Raw genomic sequence first — 26,415 nt, forward strand, 5'->3', positions numbered from 1 at the left:
TCATGCAGAAAGCTAGGTGTCAGGATCAGTCCCTGTTCTCTGCCATGAGTATTGTTCAGTGAACCTGTCTGACTCCATCTTGTATGCTGTGTCTGTGCTGTATCTTTGTTGGAACGTTCCCATGTAACCAAAACGTTCCCATGTAACCAAAGCCCCTGCTTGTAGTTTTCCTTTGATGCCCATTGCTTTGATCCTTGCATTTTTCACACTACATATTTGCCCTACTGTGAAACAATGTTGCCCGGTTCCTTTAAACAGCTTATCAGCTAGCCTGAGGCACCGGCCTGACCAAGGCCATGCTAACTTCAACACCTTGGCAGGGAGCCTGGGATGGCACCTGGGTGAGGTGTCCCCCCCTCCCTTGGGAATGCTCAAGGCAGGAGAAAAGTATTGATAAGTGCCTACTGTTCTTGTATCGAACAGATTTGACTTCGAACGTTATAGTGATCTGATCTACTGCCAATTAAATATTTCTTCTTATAGAAGTTTTGGTTGTGAGTTTTGTCAGCGGTTGACACTAGGGAGTTCCAGAAGAACATCTACTTCTGCTTCATTGACTATGCTAAAACCTTTGATTGTGTGGAGCACAACAAATTGTGGCAAGTTTTTAAAGAGATGGGAATACCAGAGCATCTTATTTGTCTCTTGAGAAACTTATATGCAGGTCAAGAAGCAACAGTGAGAACTGAACATGGAATCACTGATTGGTTCAAAATTGAGAAAGGAGTTTGGCCAGTCTGTATAATGTAATCTTGCCTATTTAACTTGTATGCAGAGCACATCATGAGAAAGGCGGGATTAGAGGAGTCACAAATTGGGATCAAGATTGCAGGGAGAAATATCAACAACCTCAGATATGCAGATGATACCACTCTAATAGCAGAAAGCGAAGAGGAACTAAAGAGCCTTTTGATGCGGGTCAAGGAGGAGAGTGCAAAAGTTGGCTTGAAACTCAACATCAAGAAAATGAAGATCATGGCATATGGCCCTCTCAATTCCTGGCAAATAGATGGGGAGGAAATGGAGGTAGTGACAGATTTTATTTTCCCGGGCTCCAAGATCACTGCAGATAAGGACTGCAGCAAAGAAATTAAAAGACGCTTGCTTCTGGGGAGACAGCATCCTAAAAAGCAGAGACATCACCCTGCCAACAAAAGTGTGTTTAGTCAAGGCTATGGTATTCCCAGTTGTAATGTATGGCTGTGAAAGTTGGACCATAAGGAAGGCCGAGCATCAAAGAATTGAGGCTTTTGAACTCTGGTGCTGGAGAAGACTCTTGCGAGTCCCTTGGACTGCAAGGCAAAAAAACCGGTCAGTCCTAGAGGAGATCAGCCTGGACTGCTCCTTAGAAGGCCAGATCCTGAAGATGAAACTCAAATACTTTGGCCACCTCATGAGAAGGAAGGACTCCCTGGAGAAAAGCCTAATGCTGGGAGCGATTTAGGGCCAAAGAAGAAGGGGATGACAGAGAATGAGGTGGCTGGATGGAGTAACTGAAGCAGTAGGTGCAAACTTAAATGAACTCCGGGGAATGGTAGAGGACAGGAAGGCCTGGAGGATCATTGTCCATGGGGTCACGATGGGTCGGACACGACTTCACACCTACCAACAACTACCACCAAAATTCTGACTTGAAACTTGAGTTCAGATCTATGATCTTGAGAATTCCCAAAGCTTCAGAACTCCATTAAAGCCAATAGCCTTTTCCTTCTAAAACTACTAAAAAGTTTCCATCAGCCCATTGGCCATTTCTCTATGCCTGTGCCAATTCCTAAGAGCTGAGCAGTGACCAAAGTACCTAATATGCTCTATATGGACATAAACTAAATAATGATGAATCTACAGTCTGTTTTATACAATTACTAATCCCCTAAATATTAAGTAAGAATACATTAAGGGGTATAGTGGGAATCAAATGTAGGATGAAATGCTATAAAGGGAATACAGGGGTATAAGCCAAAAAGGAACACATGTAGTGTTTATGGCCTGCAAAGCATCCTTAACACATGGTAAGAACCAATATGTGCCACTTGAGGCAAATTATTGGGGTCACCCTGTCTAGTGTAGGGTCCAAACTGGAGCAGCTCTCCCAACAAACAAGCAAAGAAAAATGGTTCTTAGATAAAAAGAATCTTTATTCCCCTGGCAAAATACTGAATGAATCAATAAAACCTTGCCTTGTAGTAAGGGAAGCCAGGAGTGTGTTGGTGAACCCATGAAGTTCTACCATGTGAATTTTCAAGGCAAGAGATGAGCAGAGGTGGTTTGCCATTACTTTCCTTTGCATAGCATAGTGGTCTCCCATACAAGTACTAAGCATGGTAACCCTGCTTAGCTTCCAAGCTCAGATGAGGGTGGAATAGCCTAGGCTACTAGAGCTGGGTTTTGTTTTTTTGTTTTTATATTAGGAATGCTATACATTATTGCTTACCCAGAAGAAAACAAAAATAAAAATCCATTCCACCTTTTATAAGTATATGGACCATGCCTGCTGCTTTTAATCTTGCACCTTTAAAGGCATGTGCAAACTAACACAGCAACACCCCATTCTTGAAGGATTCATAGAATCATAGAGTTGGAAGGAACCTCTAGGGTCATCTAATGGTTTAACATAATTTCCAGCTAGTTTTCCATCTTAAGTAATTTCTCAGGGTGTACATGGTATGAATAAACCCTCACCTGGAAATCATATGCATCCATGAATAATGTTCTTTCATTGATTTAAACATATTAATTAAGAGAAAGTCCCTCACTAAGAGTTGATTCCCTGATCTGTATGCACTGTTTAATAATAATCATACTGTGTGATTAGAATGATTATGGGGACACTGTGAAAAAATTTGTTTGCTGTGAGTAAGCCAACAACTTTGCATCTGTGTTGAGAGACAATTATAGGGTTTAATTGGGAGCCATGTAATGATGACAGCAGTTATTTCAGTGATTGATTCTGAAATTAAAGTGAGCTGGCAAACACCAGTACATCCAAGGCTGGAAAACTAAGAGGAGGTTTTGGATCCGGAGGATGTATGCTGTACGTAAGTTTAAATAGATGTGGGAGAACTGTATACCAGGATCACATGTTAAAGAAGACCTAACAGATTCACCATCTCTGACAAAAATTTGAACAAGTCAATAAGATGGCCAACATTATCATCAATAACAGCCTGCAAGACCAGGGGTGTTGCAGATGGCTTCATGTCCCAGTTCTTGTAAACTAAGGGATCAATCTTGACTCACCTTTTGATGTATATCTCCTCTATTCTCCCTCTCCCTACTATCACTTTGCTTCTTTGCCGAGATCTTTTGATTTTGCTGTACATGAATATTAATCCACATAACTATTCAATTGTATAAAGAAGCCCTTTAGACTGGGCAACTCATCTGATATTTTTGCAATACATGTGAAATACAGAATTCCTATAGATGTTTGCTATGTTAATTTCCAATGCATCATTTGTATCAACAGTCTTTGGATGACTCAAGAAAGAACCATCTAAAGGACTAGAAATTCTAATAACTTTGAGATGGGCCAGAGAATCAATACTAATGCTGATGGCCAGTTATTTCCCAAGTTGTTTAGATGTGACTTTCCCACAGTGATTCATACAATGGTCACCTCCATACTAGATTACTGAAATTCTATTAATACAGGGCTGCCCTTGAAAGTACTTTAGAAACTTCAGGTTGTTCAGAATGTGGCTGGTAAGTAGTCGACCAATTCACTGTGGATTGTACATATCCAGCCCATTATGCAGAACTGTACTGATTTTTCGTTGGTTTCTGAGTCAAATTCAAGGTGCTAGTATTAACCTTTAAAGTCCTAAATGGTCTGCAACCATCCCTACCTTAAAGGGTTATTTCTCCTGTTATGGCTACCTCCAAAGTGTCTTCATTCTGCCACAGGTGAGCTTTTTGTGATGCCTGACCCTCAATTTGTCCAACAAAAGCAAGTGCCTTTTCCATCATGGTCCTGACCTGGTGGAATGCATTGCTGGAAGAGACTCATTCTCTACAAGATTTGTGTGCATTCCACAAGGCGTATAAGATACAGTTATTCTTCCAGGCATTCCAGTAATGTAATTTTGGCAGGCTCTACCATCAACACTGTTAATTTTTTATGCCAAAAGTGGTGTGCTAAGTTTTAATTGGATCTTATTGAAATTATAAGAGCCTCTTGTGGCACAGAGTGGTAAAGCAGCTGTCTGAAAGCTTTGCCCATGAGGCTGGGAGTTCAATCCCGGCAGCCGGCTCAAGGTTGACTCAGCCTTCCATCCTTCTGAGGTCGGTAAAATGAGTACCCAGCTTACTTGCTGGGGGGTAAACGGTAATGACTGGGGAAGGCACTGGCAAACCACCCCATATTGACTCTGCCATGAAAACGCTAGAGGGCGTCACCCCAAGGGTCAGACATGACCCGGTGCTTGCACAGGGGATACCTTTACCTTTACCTTATTGAAATTATGGTTTTATTATTGTTACTAGCTGTAAAGCCTGTTGAACACGTGGATACACATATTAGCACTTACTAGCTACAAAAATGTGTGGTCTTGTGTCTTGGCAACGCACCTTACCAACCAAAGAGGATTAGGCCAGTTGCGGAGCATAAAGCAAGATCTTTCATTCTAGTTTGGAGCCTCAGGTCTTTTGGACACTTGTGCTGCCTCTAGCCATATTTGACTATGCTGGTCTTTGCTTTGCTGGAATTTTGGACTCTAACCTGGGCTCTGAGTCTCAGTCTGGTCGGGTAACATCTGGGTCAGAGGACCAAAGCCTGCATTAGTGTTTTAGGTTAGTGGTTTAGCTAATATTTTATTTCCTTGTTTTGCAATGGTATTATCAGGATCTGCCTGGTTACCGGCCTTCTGTCAATTGATATTGTAATTTGTCAATGTCCCTTGTCATTCTCCATATTGTCATCCTTATCCATGATTCCTTGATATATTTGTGAAACAGCCTGGGGGGTGGAGCGTGTCCGGCTGTCCAAGTTCGAATAGGGTCAATCAGAGAGCAGCCAGCAAAGCTGGCTGCACTCTGATTGGCCCTACCTCTGCAGCTCCTGTCCTCTGTCCCTGGACTCTAACCTCTTTGCTCTCAGACACGCCTCAGTGCCTGGAGCCATCAGCAGGTAAGGGGAGAGGGCCCTGGGCAAAGGGTCATGGTGGAGGGCCTGCTAACGAGGGCCTCCCGGCCTGCTAGGCTGGGCTTGCTAATGAGGGCCCCCAGGCCTGCTGACTGCCTGCTAAGGAGCTCTGTCTGGGGCTTGCTAATTAATTCTAATTCTCTAGAATTGTTTATATTTGGGGACTTCAATCTAAATCCAAATACTTAAGCCTACATTGGCTATAGCTAACACAGAAACCAAAACATATGTAGTGTTATATGCACAATTTAGAAATAAAAAACAACAATGGCATATTTCTAAGGTACAGCATTTGCTTCAGAAACAAAATCATTGGAAATGCAAAATCCAAAGGAAAAAATGGATACAGAGATCTCTGGAAGCTTCCCTAATGACTATCATGTCAGTGGTGGATTATACCACCCCCTTCTTCCAAATGCAGATTTGGTCTCCAGATGGTGGCAATCAACTGCCTTTTAGGCCAAATATCTGGTTGCATTAAACCCACAACCTTTAGCAGCACAGAGTATCAGCAAGGAGTTTCCAGATTCAATACAACAAATAGTTAATTCACAAGAGTTTTCTTTTATGGCAGCAAATATGATTATCTATAAAACACAATTTATTTTGACATTTGTAAATAGCTGAGATATGTTGCAGACACGATTCATTTTCTCCTTTACTGGCTAACAGAGACAAATCATGTTTTAAAATAACAGTGTTACCATTATTACATTATCAATCTCAAACTAGTAGTATAAACATCCCCTTTCTGCTTTCTTCCTGTCCTTTGAAGTATAATCTGTTCTGATTTATATCTCTAAAAGAATAGCCATAAGCAAATATATTACATCACTTGCAAAGACCATGAAATATTTTCAGATTCTCTCTCTGTTTTGTGTGTATACACACACACACACACACACATATATATATATATATACAACCTAGCAATCTGCAGTCCCAGCATCATCTATAATGCCACGTGGATGTATGGCTTAGTTTGCATGAATAAGTTATAATTATTTTTGTAGACATTCGGATGCTCGCCTAGGATATACCATTAAAAGAATTTTCAGACAGTAAAATCTACAGTAGAATTTGAAAGATGGAAATAAAAACCAGTCTGCTGTGAAATGTGGTATGATATTCTAATATTTTAACCTTGCTTTTATTATTGCAGGTATGTTACAGCACACTGTTTAAAACAGACTTGAAAAGGCTCTGTAAATTGTAATCATAATGTGATTTTTCTTCCCTCAAAGGTGGAAGCAAAATGGCACAGATATTGATCTTGCCACAAATTATCGCTACAAGCTGGTTGGAGGCAGCTTGGCAATCAATAACCCAGATAAGAACCTGGACCTTGGAACATACCAGTGTTTGGTCACCAATTCCTTGGGAACCATTCTGAGCAGAAAAGCCAGCCTGCAGTTTGCATGTGAGTGTTGGGACCGCACGTCTTATTTATCTTCTGTTTTCAATTATATTGTGTGCTGAAACAAATTTACGAGGTAATTAAAATATCAATGAAATTTGCCTTGAATTGGTCATCATTCTTTGCCTTTTCATGTTTAGTCCCAACGCCTTTGCCGGTAAACAACATCAAGGGAGCTGATGTCCAGGGCCCTTGCAATGTGTAATAATTATCTTCAGATGACAGAAAAGGTCAAGAAAGATGAATATAATTACTTTTTATTTAATGGACCCACTGCTACCTAGTTTTCGGGCGGGGGGCATTATTCATGGTCAAGTTCCTAGTTGCTTATCTGTTCCATACCCAGCTGTAGGTTGGAAATAAAATAATTGCCAAAAGTATAGAGATGTCCAGCAGAGTCACAGAAATGTCACACACCATAATTACCCTACTGACATTTAGTTACATTAACAAGCATCTACACCTCCTTGTATTTCCTTTGTAATTGGTATAGCCTTGTTGTATGCACCTTAACTATGCAGCTGTCCTTTAAGTATGTGTGTGTGAGAGAGTTCACATATTTGTATCCCCTGAAGCCAATAATAAGATCCGTTTTCCCCCATCTTGTTCTTTTTTTCACTGGGTTGCAGAACCTGTAAAGGAACAATAATGCCAACTCATTTCCTGCAACCCAAAGCCAATGGGTTAGAGGCCAGGTAATAATCATAAAAGCATTGTTAGCAAACTACACCTCAGTTATGGAACCCAGGCTTTTCTCACTTTTCACTGTGAAAGCCCAATGTTCTTCTGAACTTTCATTTCCAGAGTAACCAGAAGGAACATTGTGCTGTCGATCATTGCCTCTGACTTTCATCGCAATACTAAGCAGAGAATATCCTCTTCTAAGCTCTTTGACTTTGATGATTTTAGAAAGTTGCAACTGTGTTTAGGATTGCACTGTTAGTGTCCCCACATTTTTGACAGGTGGCCAGGCAAAAATGTTTCTTTGAAGGCCTCTTGATAAAAGCTGCATGTTTTTCTTCTTTTCTTTCTTCGCCCCCATCTAAAGATCTGGACTGACTGCTGCACTGAGAGAGCAATTGTTTTTATTGCTCATTAATAAAAGATATTTCTGAAGCCAGCCTTCTGTAGCTGTTTCAAACATCAGCAAAAGTATTAATTATTAATCCCTTTCCATTCCTATTGCAAATCTGCTGTCTTGGAGGTCATGCAAAGGAGACAGTAAAGGTTACGGGCAGTTCAACAATGTAAAGATGAACATCTTTGCCTGTTCCTACTATGGCTAATACTTGTTTTCTATTTAATTTTGAGCATGCTGACTTCTATGTTAGGTCAGGAGAAAATCTCCACATGCACCCCTTAGGTTCTTTCTTAGGATTTTGCAATGAGGCATCCATAGCATCAAAGGCCATCTCTTTTGTGTGTGTATCAATAAATGGGTTGATTTATAGATATTCTTTACTACAGAAGACCAACAATCTCTTAGTGATAATTTTGCCCAGTTTTATTATATGACTAAAATTCAGGAACTGGACCTGTCACTTCTAGGAGGAGGAAGGTGACATTTCTAGGATCTGTCTTTGTGGATATAGGAATAACAAACAGGATATAGGAGACAAATTGGGTTAGAATATCTCTATTTGAGGCTGAACCCTTATTAGGCAATGTTTTCCATTAAGGTTATTTTACCCCCCTCACTTTTTCCTCTCCAGTGTCCTTCTTTTAAGAGGAAGGCTCCTTCCACTAGTCCCTGAGTCTACTATGACCTCAAGTACTCCTGAGGTACCCATATGAAGGAGGTGAAATTCCTCTTTCCCTGTTCTCTGATTCCTCTTCTCAGAAAAGGTACAAAAATAATTTCTCAGCCTTTTGGTTCACCTTTTTCAGTGTCCTCAAGCAAGGCTTCTCTCATTTACTGCTGCTTAAGGCTTCTGGCCTTCTTCAGCCAAAATTTACCTGCCACCCCTGCTAAAGATCTTTTTCCTGTAGAATGTTTATAGCTAATTTCATCACAGAGTACCCCAGGCGCACTCCTCAGCCTGATGTGTCACCTATTTTATGTTGATATAAAAACATTACTAGGAAACTTTGCTAGTCTTTAAGTGACCCTTTATATTTCATTTAGAAATCATAGGATTTCCCTAGACTTAATTCTCCACCTCAGTTGAAGTCGGTTCCTGGGTCTTATTGACATCATCCACTCTATGGAGAGTTTCTTTAAACACTGATCAGGACATCGGATGACACCCAGAACATAATTTGACTAACAATCAATGTTTCTTGAGATCCCAAGCGGAGTTTTGCAATAGTGTGTCAATTGGAGCTGTCCAGCACTGAATTTTTCCACTCTCTCATTCCAACAACCTTGCCAATATTTGCCTCTAAACGTATTATATGATGCCCACAGTATACACCGTCAGAGTTCTTAAATATTACAGCAAGGCTCATCACACCAGTCAGTTTCCATGGTGATGGTAATTGTAATATGTAGAGCAATGCCAAGTGCCCGAGTGGTGGTAATATTTTTCATTCAGGATCTCATGCAGAGGAGGACTATACAGTCAATGGGCATGAATTTTGGGTGCTGTCATTGGTTACTGGGGTTAGGAAGGAGGCTACTGCGACAGGCAGAAGGCTGTCCTATCCTTGAAAAGCAAAACCGCCAACCAGATGCTTTATTCCTGAGCCTATTGAAGTTCTGTTCCAGTATCCAGTCACCTTTCAGAGAGGGGGAAAATAATGTTGTCAATTTAAATGAATTTAGAATGAAGTCAGTTTAAATCTGCCTCATCAAGAGAGCAGACAAGTTAAAGAGTAGCTTTGCCTTGTAGCATGGTAATCTGGTTTAACACTGCCTCTTGGAGAGGACAGAATAGCAGTCTGTGATGTCTGTCTCTAGTGTTGAGCATAGATTGTACCATTTAGATTAGCTGTTGGGAAAGCCCATGCTGGTACAGGTGGAATCCTCTCTCTATGTTTATGAAAGGATCTAACTGGGAAGATAGGCAGTGCAAGCCTGCTTGTAACCACAACTGTTAAAGGAGTTTCAAGCCACACTCTGAAGCCATAACTAGCTCAGGTTTAAGTGTACAGGTTTCTGCTGTGACTCTCTGGAGATCTGTGCTACTGATCTGTTATTTCAAATCAACTTGTATATATTTATAGTCAGATACAAGATTTACATCTATGTTTCTGTGTCTTTGTTATATTCTCATAAAACTTCTGATTCTCTGTGCTTCCTTGCGCAGCATGAAACTTACCTCACAGTAGCAAACCAAAATCCTTCCTGTTTACTACCTCAACTATATCTTATAACTGAGGCAGAAATCTAAGGGGAATGTTTCCTTTTAAAAGTGGCTGTGTGGGTACCCTTGTTATCCAAGCTGGACCTAGGGGAAATTAGCTTTTAAAAGGGATTTAGAGAGGAAAAACAAGGATCTTGGCCTATGTATACCAGGGTGGATTTTGGTAGTGGTACCCCAAAAGACAGAGAATGTTACCCAAATGGGTCTTTTGCCTGATATGCCAATGCTGGATAAAAGGGCAATTCTGGAAGCAGACAAAACTTTATATGAATATAGGGGACTCCAAGTTACAGAGAACTAAGAAGTCTATCCTACTTATGTAACCGTGAACTTTGTATGCATTCTAGAAAGCAATCATGGACATGTACAGGTGTCCTCTATAGCATAAGAGCCAGTTTGGTGTAGTGGTTAGGAGTGCGGACTTCTAATCTGGCATGCCGGGTTCGATTCTGCATTCCCCCACATGCAGCCAGCTGGGTGATCTTGGGCTTGCCACAGCACTGATAAAACTGTTCTGACCGAGCAGTGATATCAGGGCTCTCTCAGCCTCACCCACCTCACGGGGTGTCTGTTGTGCGGAGAGGAATGGGAAGGCGACTGTAAGCCGCTTTGAGCCTTCTTCGGGTAGGGAAAAGCGGCATATAAGAACCAACTCTTCTTCTTCTTCTCCTTCTTCTTCTTCTTCTTCTTCTTCTTCTTCTTCTTCTTCTTCTTCTTCTTCTTCTTCTTCTTCTTCTTCTTCTTCTTCTTCTTCTTCTTAACTGTTTGGCCTCTCATTTATATTAAGGAATATCTTCAACACACATTTCGATCTTCATCAAACAGACAGTCAAGCAAATAAATGGGAATCACGTTTTGGTCACTGGTCTTGTGAAAGGGATTTCCTAGCCTCCTTGAAGAGCTCCTTAGCATAAACCACTATATTATTGTTGCCAGGCATTCTGCTTGGTAACTTTACATCCCACTGTTATCACATCCTGTTCTCTCTATCTTCTTGTTGTGTGTATCTGCCATAAGTAACTTCATGGGCTGATATTTTTGTGCTCAAGCAATGTATGATAATATAATGATAAATATTTTGCTGTTATAAAACTGTTAGCCTTGCTAACTTGTCCTTTATGAGTAGACAAAGGGATTTTAAACACAAATAGCTTTAATGCATAGAAAACAAATTAAAGAAATAAAAATGGTCACATGAGAACTAATTCCCTAAGGTAACAACACAACAACAAGAAGGCACACTTATAAAATGTGTGAAGGAGAAAATTGAGAAGATTCAGGGAAGGATTTCATACTGCATGAAATCCTGGACTTGAGGAATGGAAGATCCATTGTGCAGAGAGAGGAGGACTAATAACTGGTTGTTCTCTCCCCCTCCCTTTTGCTTAGCGAGGGGTATTTGTTTGAAGAGATCAGAGCTTCAGCTCTGATATGATACATCAAGAAAAGAGTAGTTTGGCAGATTCAACCAACAGACGGCAAATATTATCAAACAAATGGGTGGATTGTCAAATTAACCCAAAACTACAAGACGAAAGAAAAGACATTTTAAGTATTAAAAAGAAAGGAAAATGCTACTTATCTAGAAATAGCAGATTTTATTTTGAGAAAGCAGAAATAAAATCTTAGAAACCCAATGCAGATCTAACAATCTGCATTTTAGAGGCACACCAGAAGATTTGGGGCAGTTGAACTTGGAATAGAGATTTTGGGAATCAGTTCAAGATTATTTGAAGGTACAAGATTTTCTCAACATTGACCAGGTATTTAGAGTGAATTCAAGATTTGCATTAAAGAATAAGCTACTTCAAGATATACTAGTTTGCCTCACTCATGAGAAGACATGAGATGCAATGCTAAAGAAGAGAATCCCAATTTAAATTAGGAAAAAAAGAAGTGCAGATCTTTCAGTAGCCACCGACAAGTGTATTAAGCACAAGGAAAAAAATGACTTTTAGACACAGATTCTATAAGAGAAGGAAATAAAATACCATTGGAAAATATTATTTATAATAAAGGTAAAGGTAAAGGTAAAGGTATCCCCTGTGGAAGCACCGGGTCATGCCTGACTCTTGGGGTGGTGCCCTCCAGCATTTTCTTGGCAGACTCAGTACAGGGTGGTTTGCCAGTGCCTTCCCCAGTCATTACCGTTTACCCCCAAACAAGCTGGGTACTCATTTTACCAACCACAGAAGCATGGAAGGCTGAGTCAACCTTCAGCCGGCTGCTGGGATCGACCTCCCAGCCTCATGGGCAGAGATTCAGACTTCGTTTCTGCTGCCTTACTACTCTGCGCCACAAGAGGCTCTTTAATAAAGGTACATTTAACCAAAAGAAAGAAAAGTAATCAAAACAGAAGAACAAGCCAAGCTGCCAGCTGAAGTACTACAAATAGAGGATCCACATAGAAGAACTGAAGGGAAATATTCAAGCAACAGAAAATATAGTTCACCTAAAAGCTCAAGAGAAGAAACAGCCATAGCATCAACATCAGAACAAAATGGATAAATTAAAAATTGTATCAGTAAATATGAATGGACTGAGTTTTTCTATGAAACATGCAAAAAATTCCAACCTACTTAAAACCACACAGATATTTTATGCCTGCAAAAATCCCTTATAAAGTAGAAATATAACATATTTAAAATAATAAAATTAAGTAAAGTATCAAAAATCTGTGCAGTAGTCATTTATATAAATAATCTACAATTAGAAGTAATAACAGAATTAAGAAATCCAGAGAAAACATATTTAATTTTAAAAATGGAGCCTCCAGAAAGCAAGACATGTATGCTAGCAACAATATATGCTCAATATGATGCCAAAGTTAATTTTATTCTAAGAATTTTTTTTCAAACTATGCTATATTTTCAAGATGAAGATGTAATGGTTGTTGGAGTTGCAAACAGAATTTCAGATTTAAAAAAAAAGATAGATCCAGAACACGGGAAAATACTGAAAAATGTATTCCAATATTTGGAAATACTGAAATTAGCAGACTAGGGGTCCAGACATCCAAAGATAAAGATTTCACATTCATTTCTGATAGACATCAAATGTGTTCAAGGGCAGACGAATTAAAAAGGGGGGGAAAGTAGAACTGGGCGGGGGGGGGATGTGTGCAGGATGGCATTTACTGGGCAGGATGGTATTTACTGGAAAGTTTTATTTTTCTAATACAAAGTCCAAAGCAGTTCAATAATGTCTCAAGCATGTTCTGCCTTTACCTTTGTATTATGACTTCTTCCTATGAGGAAGGAGCCCACAATGCATCTTCTTACCATGCCAACACTACCCTGATTTCTAGAGAGTGATGCTGACAATGGGATAGAGTTGTAGACCCCTGTCAAGTAAACAGAACGTCTGACTTTACCCAAGTCATTTGGAAAGTGCTAAGTTGCAGTGACTTCCACTCAGAGGAAGTAATAATAACAGGCTGTTTGTCAGAGGACACAGATTCAGGCAGGTAGCCATGTTGGTCTGAAGAAGCAGAACCAAATTTTGAGTCCAGTGGCACCTTTAAGGCCAACAGTTTTATTCAAGGTGTAAGCTTTCATACATATCCACAATTCTTGAGATACACACAAAAGATACACACCTTGAATAAACCTTTGTCAGTTTTCAAGGTGCTACTGGACTCAAACTTAGTCAGAGACAATGGAAGTGAACTTTTTTGAAAACTCTTAGGCTGATTCTGTGTGGTGGCAGCATTGCCAAGCCACCACCCATGGAGTGCTTCAGAGCATAAAGTTCCACAGATTTCCGTTTCCCCACGGGGGACGCATAGCAGCCGAACACCTGGTGTTCTGTTGAAATGTGTCCCCCTGGGACACAAAGCCGCAGCAGATTAGTTCTACTGCGCAGGGTCCCCCCACGGGGGTGAGGGTTATTTTGCAGGAACAGATGCTTAGCCAAGAAGCCCTTAGAATGATGGATATGATCACGTTTCTTCTCTGGTAGTCCTTTGGTAATCTGTTGAAGAAAAAAATACTTCCAGAGTTTATTGCTTTTTTTACTCACAGGCTTTTAGCAAAGCTCTCTCTTTGCTATTTTTAATCATGCATCATCATTTTATACCGTCCCTTACATGATTATTCCCTTTTTCTTTGGCTCTCATAAATGTTTAAGTTGTAAGTAGGCTCCTGCCATGCTGCACCATGATCCTGTATATAATAGAGCTATAGCCTTGTTTACCACATTGACCATGTCTGAGTGCTACTTTGGCCCCAAACCTGCCCTGCCTTGCCACCCAATGATTTATCTGCAATAGGCTGAGAAATGATCTCTGAAAACAGGTCAAGTATCCTCTGTGGTAATCTTCAATGGTACCAAGTTGTACTTAATTTACACAAACACACATCCTGGGAGTTGGCAGTATCCTAGTCAGATGACTAAAATTCAGGAAATGTAGTCACATTTTGTCCTGTGGGCTAGGGAAATCCAAGGCAATCATCCATGTCGTTTGCAATATTATTCCCTCATGCGCTATAGATTTTAAACTGATGGGTTATCGCCAATGTGAGATTAGTTTTGATATAAATTTTATGGGAAGATTAATAATGCTTTCAAAATGGACAACAAACACTGAAGACTATTTGAACAAGCTCCTGAATTATCACGTAATGCAACTAGGATCACAATTACAATCCCCTGTAGTGCAGTATCATTCAAGTGCCATGTAAGAAACACTGATCTCTTGCCGTGCACTACAAGACAACATCTGTGACACAATTGAACACACCTTGGTGAGAATCATGAATGCTTGTAAGCTAGGATGTTCTTCAGAGGCCCTGGTTTTGGTATGTCCCTACTACTTAAAAGAAAAACATGGTGGGTTAGTATCAGGTGCAGGGCATTTCTCTTATGGTGCCAAATCTGTTGGCTTATAAGCACCAGCCAGATAATGTTTACATTCCTGCACATTTTGTAATGACCATGGATTGAATCCACTGAACCTGGGACAGAAGGCATTGGTCATCAGAACAGGTCCTAGCTTACCCCCATCCCCAGTGTTCTAGTCTATCCCTAGGAAGATTTATTTCTGGGGTTGTGTGACCCATGTGAAGTAATAGCCATGCAATTCTGGAGAGTGGTTCAAAATCTGTTCATGGCTTTAAATTCCTTTCCCAGATGCTCGCTCCGTCTGGCTGAACAATCTTCACGGGCTCCTCTCTACAATAGCCCCATTACTTTACTGTGCAAAGGTGAAGGTGTAGCTTAAACAGCTTACACTCTCGGATGATGGGAACTGTTACTGAGATAAAAATAAACTTGGCTTTCTTCTGAGAGATTCTTTAAAGTGCAAGCCCAGGACAAATATCAAAAAAATGAATGTCGCATAGACTAATCTGTAAATTGCTTGCCTCCAGCAAAAAAATAAAAATCAAGATCATCCAAATAATAGAACATCGTAGGAGGAAAGATACATTGTAAGCTCATGGACAATTCTGCATCCCTAAACCTCAGTCTGAGAGAAGATTTATAGGCAGTAATTGAGAGTTAATCTTAAAATGAGTATTATTGGACTACTGTGCATACATAAAGCATAGCAACTATTTTCAAAAGTCAAGGTGTTAAAAGCTTGTACTTAAGCATGTGTATTGTGTACTGTTGGCTTTCCCCCTTAAATATGGCTGTGGCTTTGTCCATTGCCTGCCTGTGTCTAGAAGCCTACTGGTTTAATGTAACTTCCTTGGTTATGTAGGATAAAGGATTTCAAAAAAAAGCCACAAAAACAATTTTTAAAAAAAATAACAGTTTAAGTTCTGTAATCTCACTGTCAGTAATAATGGTCATGCATGATTGACGTCATCTTGTGCCCAAAAGAAAAGTGAGAAGGTGTCTTTTTTTCTAAGACTGAGATGCAGTTCAGAGAGGTTCCATCTTCATTCACATTAATGAGTTCTGCAGAATGATTGTCCAGAATGGGTTGGTCCCCTTAAACCGGTTGTTTGAGTTACAGTTACATAACTCACAGTTAATGCATTCGAAACTCATTAGAGTACTAGGAAACGTCTTTGTTATTCTTATTTAAGTAGAAGTAACAAAATACAAACAAATGGATTGGAAGAGTTATGTCAGTGCTTCGCCCTTGTGGCCCTTTCTTGCATGCCCTGGGAAATGCCAATCACCACTTTGAGTTCAGAATTTCCTCCAGGTCAGGCTGGCCAGGGATTCTGTTATTTGGACAGGTGATATGGCCACCATTAGGGAGTTTAGGTTCATTTTTACCCAATGTGGGGAAAGACCCAGTTATCCACAATGCCAAATAATTCTTTCAAGACATTTTAATGACTTCAGCAACTAAAGGGTGACACTGTGGCTCATGTCCAAAATCCAGTGCCCCCAAGCTGTCCCGGTCACAGATTTTTATACATTCAGAATAACACACCCAAATTAGGACATTATCTAATTGACCACTCTGCACATCTGCTTGATAAATATCATCCAATTAGCTCAAGACATATTAGCATCCTTCTCACCCTGTTTAGGGGTTTTCCCTGTTCCAGCAAGCTGCCAGATACCTTGCAGATAGCTTAGGATCTGTACAAAGTTTACCCTTTATTTCCCTAATGGAAGGACAATTTAAATGAAGGAAAACTAGTGGTGGTCAGTCCATCATGGGGAGGCATCACATGGGTATGGAATTCGGGTCACTGTGAGCAGGCAGGTAGTTGTGACTGCAGGAAGTTTGACTTGATTACCCTGAAGGTCACTTACATGATTCTATTAATTCACTCATTCACTCATTAATGTGAATGAAGTCAGGCTGGTTTTTGGGATGGAAATGATCTTGGTTGCCTAACTGATGACCTTAGCCAGGAGAGTTACAGGGAGAGTACATCCCTATTAATTCCCTTGGACCTCTCAGCAATTGTTGATATTGACCACTGTAACCTTCTGGAGAGGCTAGCCAGGCTGGGAGTAGGGGGCACTGTGCCTCGATGGTTTTACTCCTATTTGACCAACTGCCCAGAAGGTGATGATAGAAGACTGCTGCTAGGTCCCATTGCATTAATGTTTACCTTTGAAGTTCACCTGGTGCCTCTTCGACTTTCTTTTTGGAGTCAAGTTCAAATTTAAATTTTTAACAAGATTTTAATTAGGAAGGGTTTTTTTTTTCTTATCAGCAGCTTGATGGTTCTGTGTTATAGACTATTTACATGCTGCTTGTCTAATGGCTTTTTTTTTGTAAAGATTTATATGTTTTATTTATTTTCATTTTTAATTGTAATCCGCCTTAAGCAGGAGTCTGGTGAGGCACAGAAATTGTCCTCAGCTCTGCAGGATGGACTGGTTATGTCTCCTCGGGAACAGCAGCCTCAGGTTTATGTAGTGACCAACAGGAAATGCTAGCCAGGAACTTGAAGGAGTTGATCCAGTAAGGCTGCCTTCCCCAGCCTTAACCTAAATAGTGTGGCAATGGACCCTTAGAAAAATGATCATGGTTCCTTGAAGATCTGATCTCAGCCTCTTATGAAGAACTCAGCATTTATTTACAGAACATACAATTTGGGCCTAAGTGCCCAAACAACCAAGATTCAAGCAGCCATTTTACAGCAACCAACTCCCAATTCGTCTTTCCAGATTTCCCCAGGAGGCACATGGCTTCTCCTCCAGACATTTAACCCTTTATTAACTGTATTAACCTTTTGTATGCTTCTTACCCTAGGGTAACAATACCCCACCTGTGGGCCGCGGACCACATGTGGTCCTTCGACTAATTGGAGGTGGGCCCCGAAGAACGTCTTCTCCCCCTCCGGCCCTTTACTTCATCCCCCCCAGCCCTTTACAACACACTTCATTGTTGTGGTGTGTCTATATCTTATTTTGAAGGGATGTTTAACCATTACCATAGCAATCAGAGAGCGCTAGGGCAGTGGTTGAGAGTAGAGGAGTAAACTACCCCCCCCCACCGGGCCTCCCCCACCGGACCTCAGTAAAAGGCGTTGAGTGGTCCCCGGTGAGTGGTCCCCGGCGTTGAGTGGTCCCCGGTGATAAAAAGGTTGGGGACAACTGCCCTAGGGGGTCAATATGAAAGATCAAACTGAGGTTGTTAAAGGAAATTATTTTACCTTTGATCAACTGTGTTTTAATAACGCTGATTGCATATGCTTTCATGGGTTTTATTGCATATTTTTGCCACATTAGCATTTTGTTCGTTGTGTTGAATCCCTGCAGACAGGCAGGATTATTTTTTTTAAATAAACAAATAAAAATCCCATTACATTCACAGTTATCCTATAATAAACATGCACCTCCATAAGTAGGCCCCTGTGTACTTTGATAGATGGCTATCAAACCCTTGGTTAAATCAAAACAGTGGTGTAAAATCAGTGTATACTTTCCAGATAATAAGTACAAAGGAATGATGTCCTGAAGGATTGGCAAGGCTGGGAAGTAGAATAAGCATGAAACAAAAATACCACTCATAACTATTCATGGAGGGTGAAAAGGGGAGACCAAATATTATTTAAAACAACCAATTTGCCAGGGCTGTGAAATGAGTTTTCTTCTAATACATGCAAATCACTTTGTTTCAGACTCCATCACTAATCAGAGGAAGGGATGATGGTCCCTATTTAACTCACTTCACTTCCATTGCCACACGAAAGTCACTTGTCTGTCGCCAACTGTGAGTTTAGCTTGTTAATTTCAAGAGATATTGACAAGCAACTTTAATTCACATGCAAGATTAATGGGCTTCACAGGAAAGCAAGACCCTAGAGACAGACAACCCTTTCGCACTTGTAAATTGTCCACTTGTAGAAAGCTTTCCCTCCTGTTGTAAACAGGGCTGGAGTTGTTAATAAAGTAACTTTTGCTTGGCACCTCAGGATGAGATTTCAAGAGGTGGCTTGCAGAGTAAGCACAAGCATTCCTCACCGAGAAGAGCTCTATTGAAGCCTGTTGCTAATTGTTCTGCAGGAAAGCCAATGAAGTCCCATTATAATGTTCACTGTCTACAAATAAGGTGCAAGGCTAGCAGGCGTGTCCAGGGAAACTTGAGTCCATACACAGGGATCAGAAGAGCTGCGGGGACCATTGGGGGGGGGGGCTGCATGCCCTGGCACAAGGCTTGTATAATGTGATCTGTATTGTATATATAGAGGCATCTACAAAATGAAACTTCTTCCATATGATATTTTGTTTTACCACTGGGGGCGAGGGAGATCTTTACCGGTGCATGCTGACAGATCACCGAGAACATTCAGTTCTTTCACTTGTCACTGAAACACTAGCTGATCTTCTCTCCGTTCACCAGAAGGCAGGTTCATTTAAAGAAATCGGCAGGCAGCTGGACTAGGAAGCACTTCCAACTTCTTACCCAGATCGGGTCTTTTTGTTACTTCTGCTACAAAAAGTCACAGGTTCAAGTGTCAGGCAGCTGCTTAGCTTTAGGCCAAAGTTTACCTTTGTGCAGCCCCATGACGACAACAGAAGGGAAAAGATTAAAGAAAGAAGCTGTCAAAAGCCATGCATCATGCTTAGCTGAGTTTTCATCTTGCTCATGACTTCCAAGTGCCAAGGGTTGCCTCTCAGTTGCAAATGAGTTTCTCCTTGAAGCACAATGTCACTTGCAACAAACTACTGATCTCCTCACTGATGGTGAAGTCCAGCCAACTCTCCTGACTCAAGGCTGTTTTACCTGGAGTAGGTTATCCTTCCCACAGAGAAGGATCAGATTGAATATTACACTCTTTATTTTTCACATCCATCCTTGTCATCCATTCACTGCACATCTAGATTATTGGCCTAGACTATTTGTATAGCGTAGCTGGTTCTTGTCCAAACTATCAGTACAAGCATAAGTAATTTTACCAATTTTATTGATAGACTATTGCTCCTGATTAGCCAGACAGGAGACAAAGGCTATGGATCACCTGGGTTGATGTAAGTTTATTTCTTCATCAATCTGCTTTGGTGGGCATCCAGTTCCTCTCTCTCTCTCTTAACTTTAGGCAATCTGATTAGGCTGTGAATTGTAATGGAATAATCAGTTGCTTGAGGTTTAGGACATGGTGCCTGGTCACATATTTACATCTTTGCAACTGGGCTTTTGATGACCACTGCCTCTGTTGAGTGGCCTCCTATCTAAGTTGTGAGTCACTGGAACTTGGTTAGCCACGCCTACAACTATGCTACTGGGCCATTACAGTGCAGTGGCTGAAATGTTGCATGTTCAGTTCCCTATCCTGATATGAAGTCTGCTGGGTGATCCTAGACTAGTTGTTCTCTCTCTTACCTCCAACAGCTGTTGTAATAAAATGTGGAAGGGAGAATCACACACCCAATCCCGAGAGCCTTGGTGAAAGGATAAGATTAAAATGAAGGATATTAACTTGTAAACAAATTATCCAGTTCTCTTTGTCTTACAGTCTGTCAGGTTCCATGGTTCATAGGAGATAAATAGATTCTGGTGCTGGACAACAGAACATGCCAATGCCAGGACTCGAACTCTTTTGCTTTTGCTGCTATTGTCTGGCATGTTCTTCAAAGCATAATGGTACACAGCTAGGGCTACTGCATCACTCTGGCAATAATGGAGGATGATGGGAAAGGGAATCAGTTTGCTGGCATTGAGTAATTGTTGAAGTGTTTGACCAGGACTTGGGGTGACTGGGTTTGAATCCCTGTTCTATCATGGAAACCCACCAGGTGACCTTGGTCCTATCACCATTACTCAGCTGATCATACCCTCACAAGATGGTTGCTGTGAGGATTAAGCTGAGAAGGATAGGTCAATGTGAAAAGCTACTTTGGGTATATATATATACTAGTAATCAAGCCTGCTGTAATAAAAATACAGCGGGTGCTAGGCAAGGGAGCCCCTGGCAGCCGCGCTCTGCGCGGCTGCCGGGAGCTCCCTTGGCCGCTGGCAAGGGGGCAACTGCGAGGCGCGCTCCGCGCGGCTCGCAGTAGTTTCCAAGTCGGCAGGGCGGGAATGGTCTGTCTGTCCGGAGGAAGGGGCCAATCGGCACCCTTCCTCATCCCAGACAGAGCCCGCCCTAACTCCTCCCACTAAGCCCTTATGGCTTTATTTATTCTGCGGCACCCGCGGGCTGTGTTAAGATGTTATATAAATATGATATAAAAATAAAACAAGGGAAGGCTCCACAAGATGGCCATTTCTGTGCTGGTGGAGCACCAGGCCCTACAACCGACACTGGGCCCAGCAGCTAGTGTCCAGCACCCCCAAGCCTGCAGTACCTGCTGAGGTCTGCCACCATGTCGCTCAGACCCAGAGTAGCTACTGATGTCTGCCACTGCTGCACTTGAACCCAGAGCACCTGCTGTTGTCTGCTGTTGCCATGTGTGGGCATGGAGCAGCTGGCAGCATCCTCATCCTTTGATTCTGAGCCCACAGCAGCTGCCAGCATACACCATGATAATGACCAGACTCACAATGGCTGCCAGCATCCTCTGATATGGCTGGGTCTGCGGTAGCTGCCAGCGTCCTCTGCTGCTGAGCCCACAGTGACTGCTAGTGTTTGTCATTGCTGCTAGGCTTGGATCAGTGGCCAGCCACATCCTTCACTATGGCAATTGGCTGGAGCAATTTTTTAGTGTCGGCAAAATTTTATTTGTGCAGGCTTTAAATTCCCCCTATGTATTTCAATGTGGCCCTGATCCATTAATGTAGGTACTGGTAGATGGGGGCCATGGGGCTGTTAGACTATAAGGTCAGTATAGACCTAAGCATAAGTGAAAATAGTCATATCCACTTGCTGCACTTGCTTTGCTGAATGTTCTGATGCAACTTTTGGCTGTTCATAGAATCTGACTGTAGTTAGACTGACATTGTAAAACAGTAGATTTAATGTGAGACTGGAGGGAAAGGAGTTTCTGAAATGTTCAGCAAACATAAAAGCCTCCTTTACCTCTGATTACTTCATCTTGTTATTTTCCTTTGAGTGCACACAAATTGCATGAGCATCAGAAAGCAATACAACATTGTTGGGAATGTCACAACCTTTTTAAAACTTGGAGCATACGTTGGGAAACAGAAAATGAGAAAATCAATGCAGTTAAATCAGATCAGGTACTCTGAACTTGACAATTTTCTCACCTGAATGCTAGCATACCAGGCTATTCTGGAAAGGCAAAGTTGTTATACCTAGCTTTAAAAATACCTTGATGCTATTGTGTATGATTTTGAACATTAATCCTCTTCTGAAACATCCATGCTGATTATGTAACGAGTTAAACCCCAACAGGATAGCAGCATGCAAGTTGGGGGAAGAGGAAATGAAGACATGTTCATGTATTTATTCCTTTTTTATATGTTATTTTATATACCAACCTTCCTCCAAGAAGCTCGGGCTGGTGTTTTACTTTTAAAATGTTTGGATGTTAACAGCCAATTTCAAATCACATGCATAGATATGAAATGTCCTACCTTGTCTTGGGGTACATCTATTTAGATAAGCCTCCTTCACAAGGTTTCTGTGAAACTTCAATGTATTTCTAAGCTACTTAAAAGGATGGGGGGAATGGGAGGGGGGATAAAGGTTTGGATCTTGCAGAGTGCCAAAAGAAAACACTGTTGATATGAGATCTCTTCCCACATGACATTGTTGAGTTTGGGAGAGCTTATTCCCAGGGCTGAGAGACCTACTAATGGCTGCACAATGGTGTCCAGAGTGGGAAGAAAGAGAGAGAATTTGATCATTCCTTTTGCCTTTTTCATGCGTGGAGCTCCATTTACAGAACAGAAAGAAAAGGTGGTTTTGACCCCTTCCTCTCCCTTGAGAGGTAAAGCTATCAGTATGTAAAATTCTGTTGGAAATATGTCTGGGGGAGGGGGAGAGACCCCATACACCTTGCAATCACAGGCCACAGGATCCAACCTACAAAATAAATTTAGAGAAACCACTCTTTGCTGCCTCAAAATTCACATTTGATTTTTGTCTGTCTTGAAGTCCCTGCCATTGTTGTGCTGGAGTCCCAGTCTGTATCTGGGCAGTACTACTTTAAACAGCACATGAGCAGCACGTGCTCACGTGATTGAACATTGCCCTATAAAAAGCTATTGAAAATCAGCACGTCAGAGATTTAGAAACTCTTGTTCTGGTTGCTGCCTATATTCTGATTCCCATACCTTCAATATTTTGACTGACCTTAAGGTCACTTTAGGTAACTCAAAGATATGTTTGAATCCTATCAGAAGATAGCTTGTAGTGATTAAGAGCCGCGACCTCTAATCTGGAGAACCAGGTTTGATTCCGCACTCCTCCACATGCAGCCAGCTGGGTGACCTTGGCCCAGTCACAGGGCACTTTCAGAGCTCTCTCAGCCTCACCCACCTCACAGGGTGTCTGTTGTGGGAAGATGAAGATTATATAATTGTAAGCTGCTTTGAGGTAGTAAAAAGTGGGGTACCAAAAAATGGCTCTTTGTTTTTCTTCTCCACACCTCACAGTAGTTTTGTTTAATATCGTATTGAGAGTTAATTTGTACCAAGGCTCAAGTGACAAAGTTTCCTGATAAATATTTAATTTCTCTTCAGGATAGAACAGACAAAATAATTGCATAACACAAAAACATGGTGTCGTGGCTAAAGATTTTATGAGTGTAGTAATTCAAAGACTGAAACTATCAGATCAGGAGGATGTCTTTCAGAATGTTGCCACCTGAGAAGTCAGGAATAAGGTCAAGGTCTTGATATAATTGTCCTCTTTTGACCTCATAGTCTATTTATACATTCTATTTCCCATTAGCAACAATAATTTCAATTCCTAGACAAAGGAAATTGTGTCTGATCTATTCCTGTGACAATAGATCCTTTGAACTTAGGACCCACAAAACAATTACCCTACTAAACTCACAGTAAATAACTATAACCTTCTAATTATGTATGTTTCCTAAGGTTGCCAGATCCAGGTTGGGAAACTTCCAGAGATTTGGGGATGCAGCTTGGGGAGAATAAGGACATCACTGGGGCAATAATGCCATAAAATCTACCCTCCAAAGTATTCATCTTCTTCAGCAGAGTTGATCTCTATATCATCTGGTGATCAGCTCTAATTCCCAATGATATTCAGCCCCCACCTGGAGGCTGGCATCTTTCATGTTTATTAGGATTTCTCTAATCTCTTAATACTGTTTTAGTTAAATCTCTTGCTGAAGCTCATCTAAGCTCATTTTTTCTGCTCAGTTAAAAACAGACAGTCCAATCCTAAACAGAATTATATCTTTCTATGCCCTTTGGAGTCAATGGATTTTAGAAGATTGTAACTTGACTTAGGATGGCACTGCAAGCTTTATTTAACTAGAAGAGAAAATTACTGTGCTTTGTGCTTTATCTTGCAGTCCAAATGCTCGTGTGTTCAGTTTCCTTTTTGTGTGGTTGAAAATTCCTTTGTAATGCAAGAAGCCCCCAACTCACCTAGGACCCTGTTTTGGTCTTGTGTGGGTGTGAGATGGTGACGGCAATGGCTGCCAGATCCTAGAGGGAGGGCTGGTCATGCTGGAGGCTAAGGGGCCAGGTAGCTGCTAAGGAGTGAAAGAGCAGCCCCTCCCTTCCCCAGGCTGATTTATGAATGGCCTGGAACTGGGCCAAAGTGATGAGATAGGGGGTGGTGCCACCAAAAGAAAACACACCATGCCACCCAGACAGCTCACTTAGCCATGTGGATTTATTTGCCCACCCATCCCTCTCTGTGTGGAAGAATGCATGCAGGGGTTTGGCAGTTGACAGGTGGGGAGCATAATATGGGAGGCGCAAGTAGTTTTGTTCATGGGGGATCATTTGTTCATGGGAATTATACTTTCATTTCATTTTACAGTCAGAACAGGTATTAGTATAGGGTTTGATCCATTTTAGGAAAACAGCCTTCATGGCCATTTTTCCTGGCTGTGGGGAATAGCTGGTATAGATATTGACACTGTTATTTTTTCTGCATGTAGATGTTCCATCATGACAGCCTCCTCCTGATGTTTGAAGTGGTGCCACACTTACCCTTTCTTTATTAGTGATATAGTTGAAATTTGCATTTTTAAATAGCTGAGTTTTCCTTCCATTTCTGCATTAAAATCCACCATTCCAGGTATAGTCCTGAATAGCCCTCTGACATACTGCACATTTTGGAAATTCCCATCTATAGTGATTTCATCAGTCAAGGTGGAATATAACTTGAGGCTGCCCGGTGGAGAAATGCATGCATTTGGGTTTTTCCTCACTGCCACCATTTTGTGTTATTTGTGCATGCCCCTTTCCTCATTGCCATCCTCCCACTCCAATCCTTTTCTCTCTTCCCTCCTTCTGTTCTCTAACATCAGCCTTTTAAAACGGTGAGATCTCATTACAATGCTGTTTCTAGCAATCAAAAAACACAGACAGTCTTCCATACAACAGTGTTGTAGCATGATGACCATGTTTTTTTAACACTTCCTGTATACTTGGAAGGATGCAATCGAGGACACAGAATGGTAGAATTAAGGCACACAATGAAATGAAAGGTGCAAGCAGGCACCATTTTGCAAAAAAAATTTTCCTTGTAAAATAAGGGAATTAAAGCATGATGGGAGGTTGCCTCCATCCCACTCAGATCCAGAAAGCATATGGTCAATTTCAGCCTGGCAAATGGGGAGGAAAACCCAAATGCAGAAAGCCCTTAGTCAACTTGCAGCACCCAAGGAAATCTAAAGCAAGGCTAAAATGAGGTATGTCTCCTAATGTAGAAATGGTCTCCAACACAGATTATGACCACAATGGGAACTGGGCCTCAGATGGATATTTGATCTGAGCAAAATTATTTGTGTTGAATGGTATACTGTGACAATTTCCTTTTGGTAATTTGCTTGCTTTTTAATTAAATTTAGTTTGCTTTAGGGACAGTGATGATCTTTGGATGCATATTTGCTCTTCTGTTTGGGTTTTCAACAACAGTACTGAAATGACATGGAAAAAGAAATGATGCCTGCAATGATTATGAATAAATATACAAAGATTTAAGGCTGGGTAGCTTGGTCATTTGTTTTTTTCTATTTTCTGAATGATTCTTAGATAAATCAGGATTGAATTGTAGGTCTATATGCAGAAATTATTCTCTATTTTATATCAGTTATTTCAATTTGCTCAAAAAACCTAGGAAAAAATCAAGGTCCATTATCTCTTTAAAATATCACATTAAAGCTTTAACTGCTCCACATAGTAAAATCAGATCCACTTCCTTCCATATCATGTATGTGATGGACTGTACTTTTAAAAGGTTAGAAGTGCTGTACAAAGAGCTAAACAAATGTGAATCATAGAATCATAGAGTTGGAAGGGGTCTCCGCGGTCATCAACCCCACACACAATACAAGAACTACCTCTATACCCACAGCGACCCCAATTTCATGCCTAAGACCCATTATGCACGGGGAGAATAACGCACATTTGGGGTGGAATGGCAGCGACTAAAATCACCGATAACGCACGGTGCCGGCTGCAACCGGCCGCAGCTTTGGTGCATGCCGCCGAAAAAGCTGCGTTAGCAAAACGCGGAAGAAAGCGCAGCTTCTGGGTGACTGGGACACAACCAGAAGTGGCGCCCGGATCTCCAAGT

General features: G+C 41.2%; 1 protein-coding gene across 1 annotated transcript in view; it reads left to right on the forward strand.

Annotated features, from left to right (window-relative positions):
• Nucleotides 1-26,415, forward strand: part of CNTN6 (contactin 6) — a 254,480-nt gene that overhangs the window by 89,281 nt on the left and 138,784 nt on the right. The window contains 1 exon segment of the mRNA XM_077325221.1: nt 6,385-6,560. Coding sequence (XP_077181336.1) covers nt 6,385-6,560 — 176 coding nt within the window.

The sequence above is a fragment of the Paroedura picta genome, chromosome 3 (assembly GCF_049243985.1).
Source record: "Paroedura picta isolate Pp20150507F chromosome 3, Ppicta_v3.0, whole genome shotgun sequence".
Lineage (NCBI taxonomy): Eukaryota > Metazoa > Chordata > Lepidosauria > Squamata > Gekkonidae > Paroedura > Paroedura picta.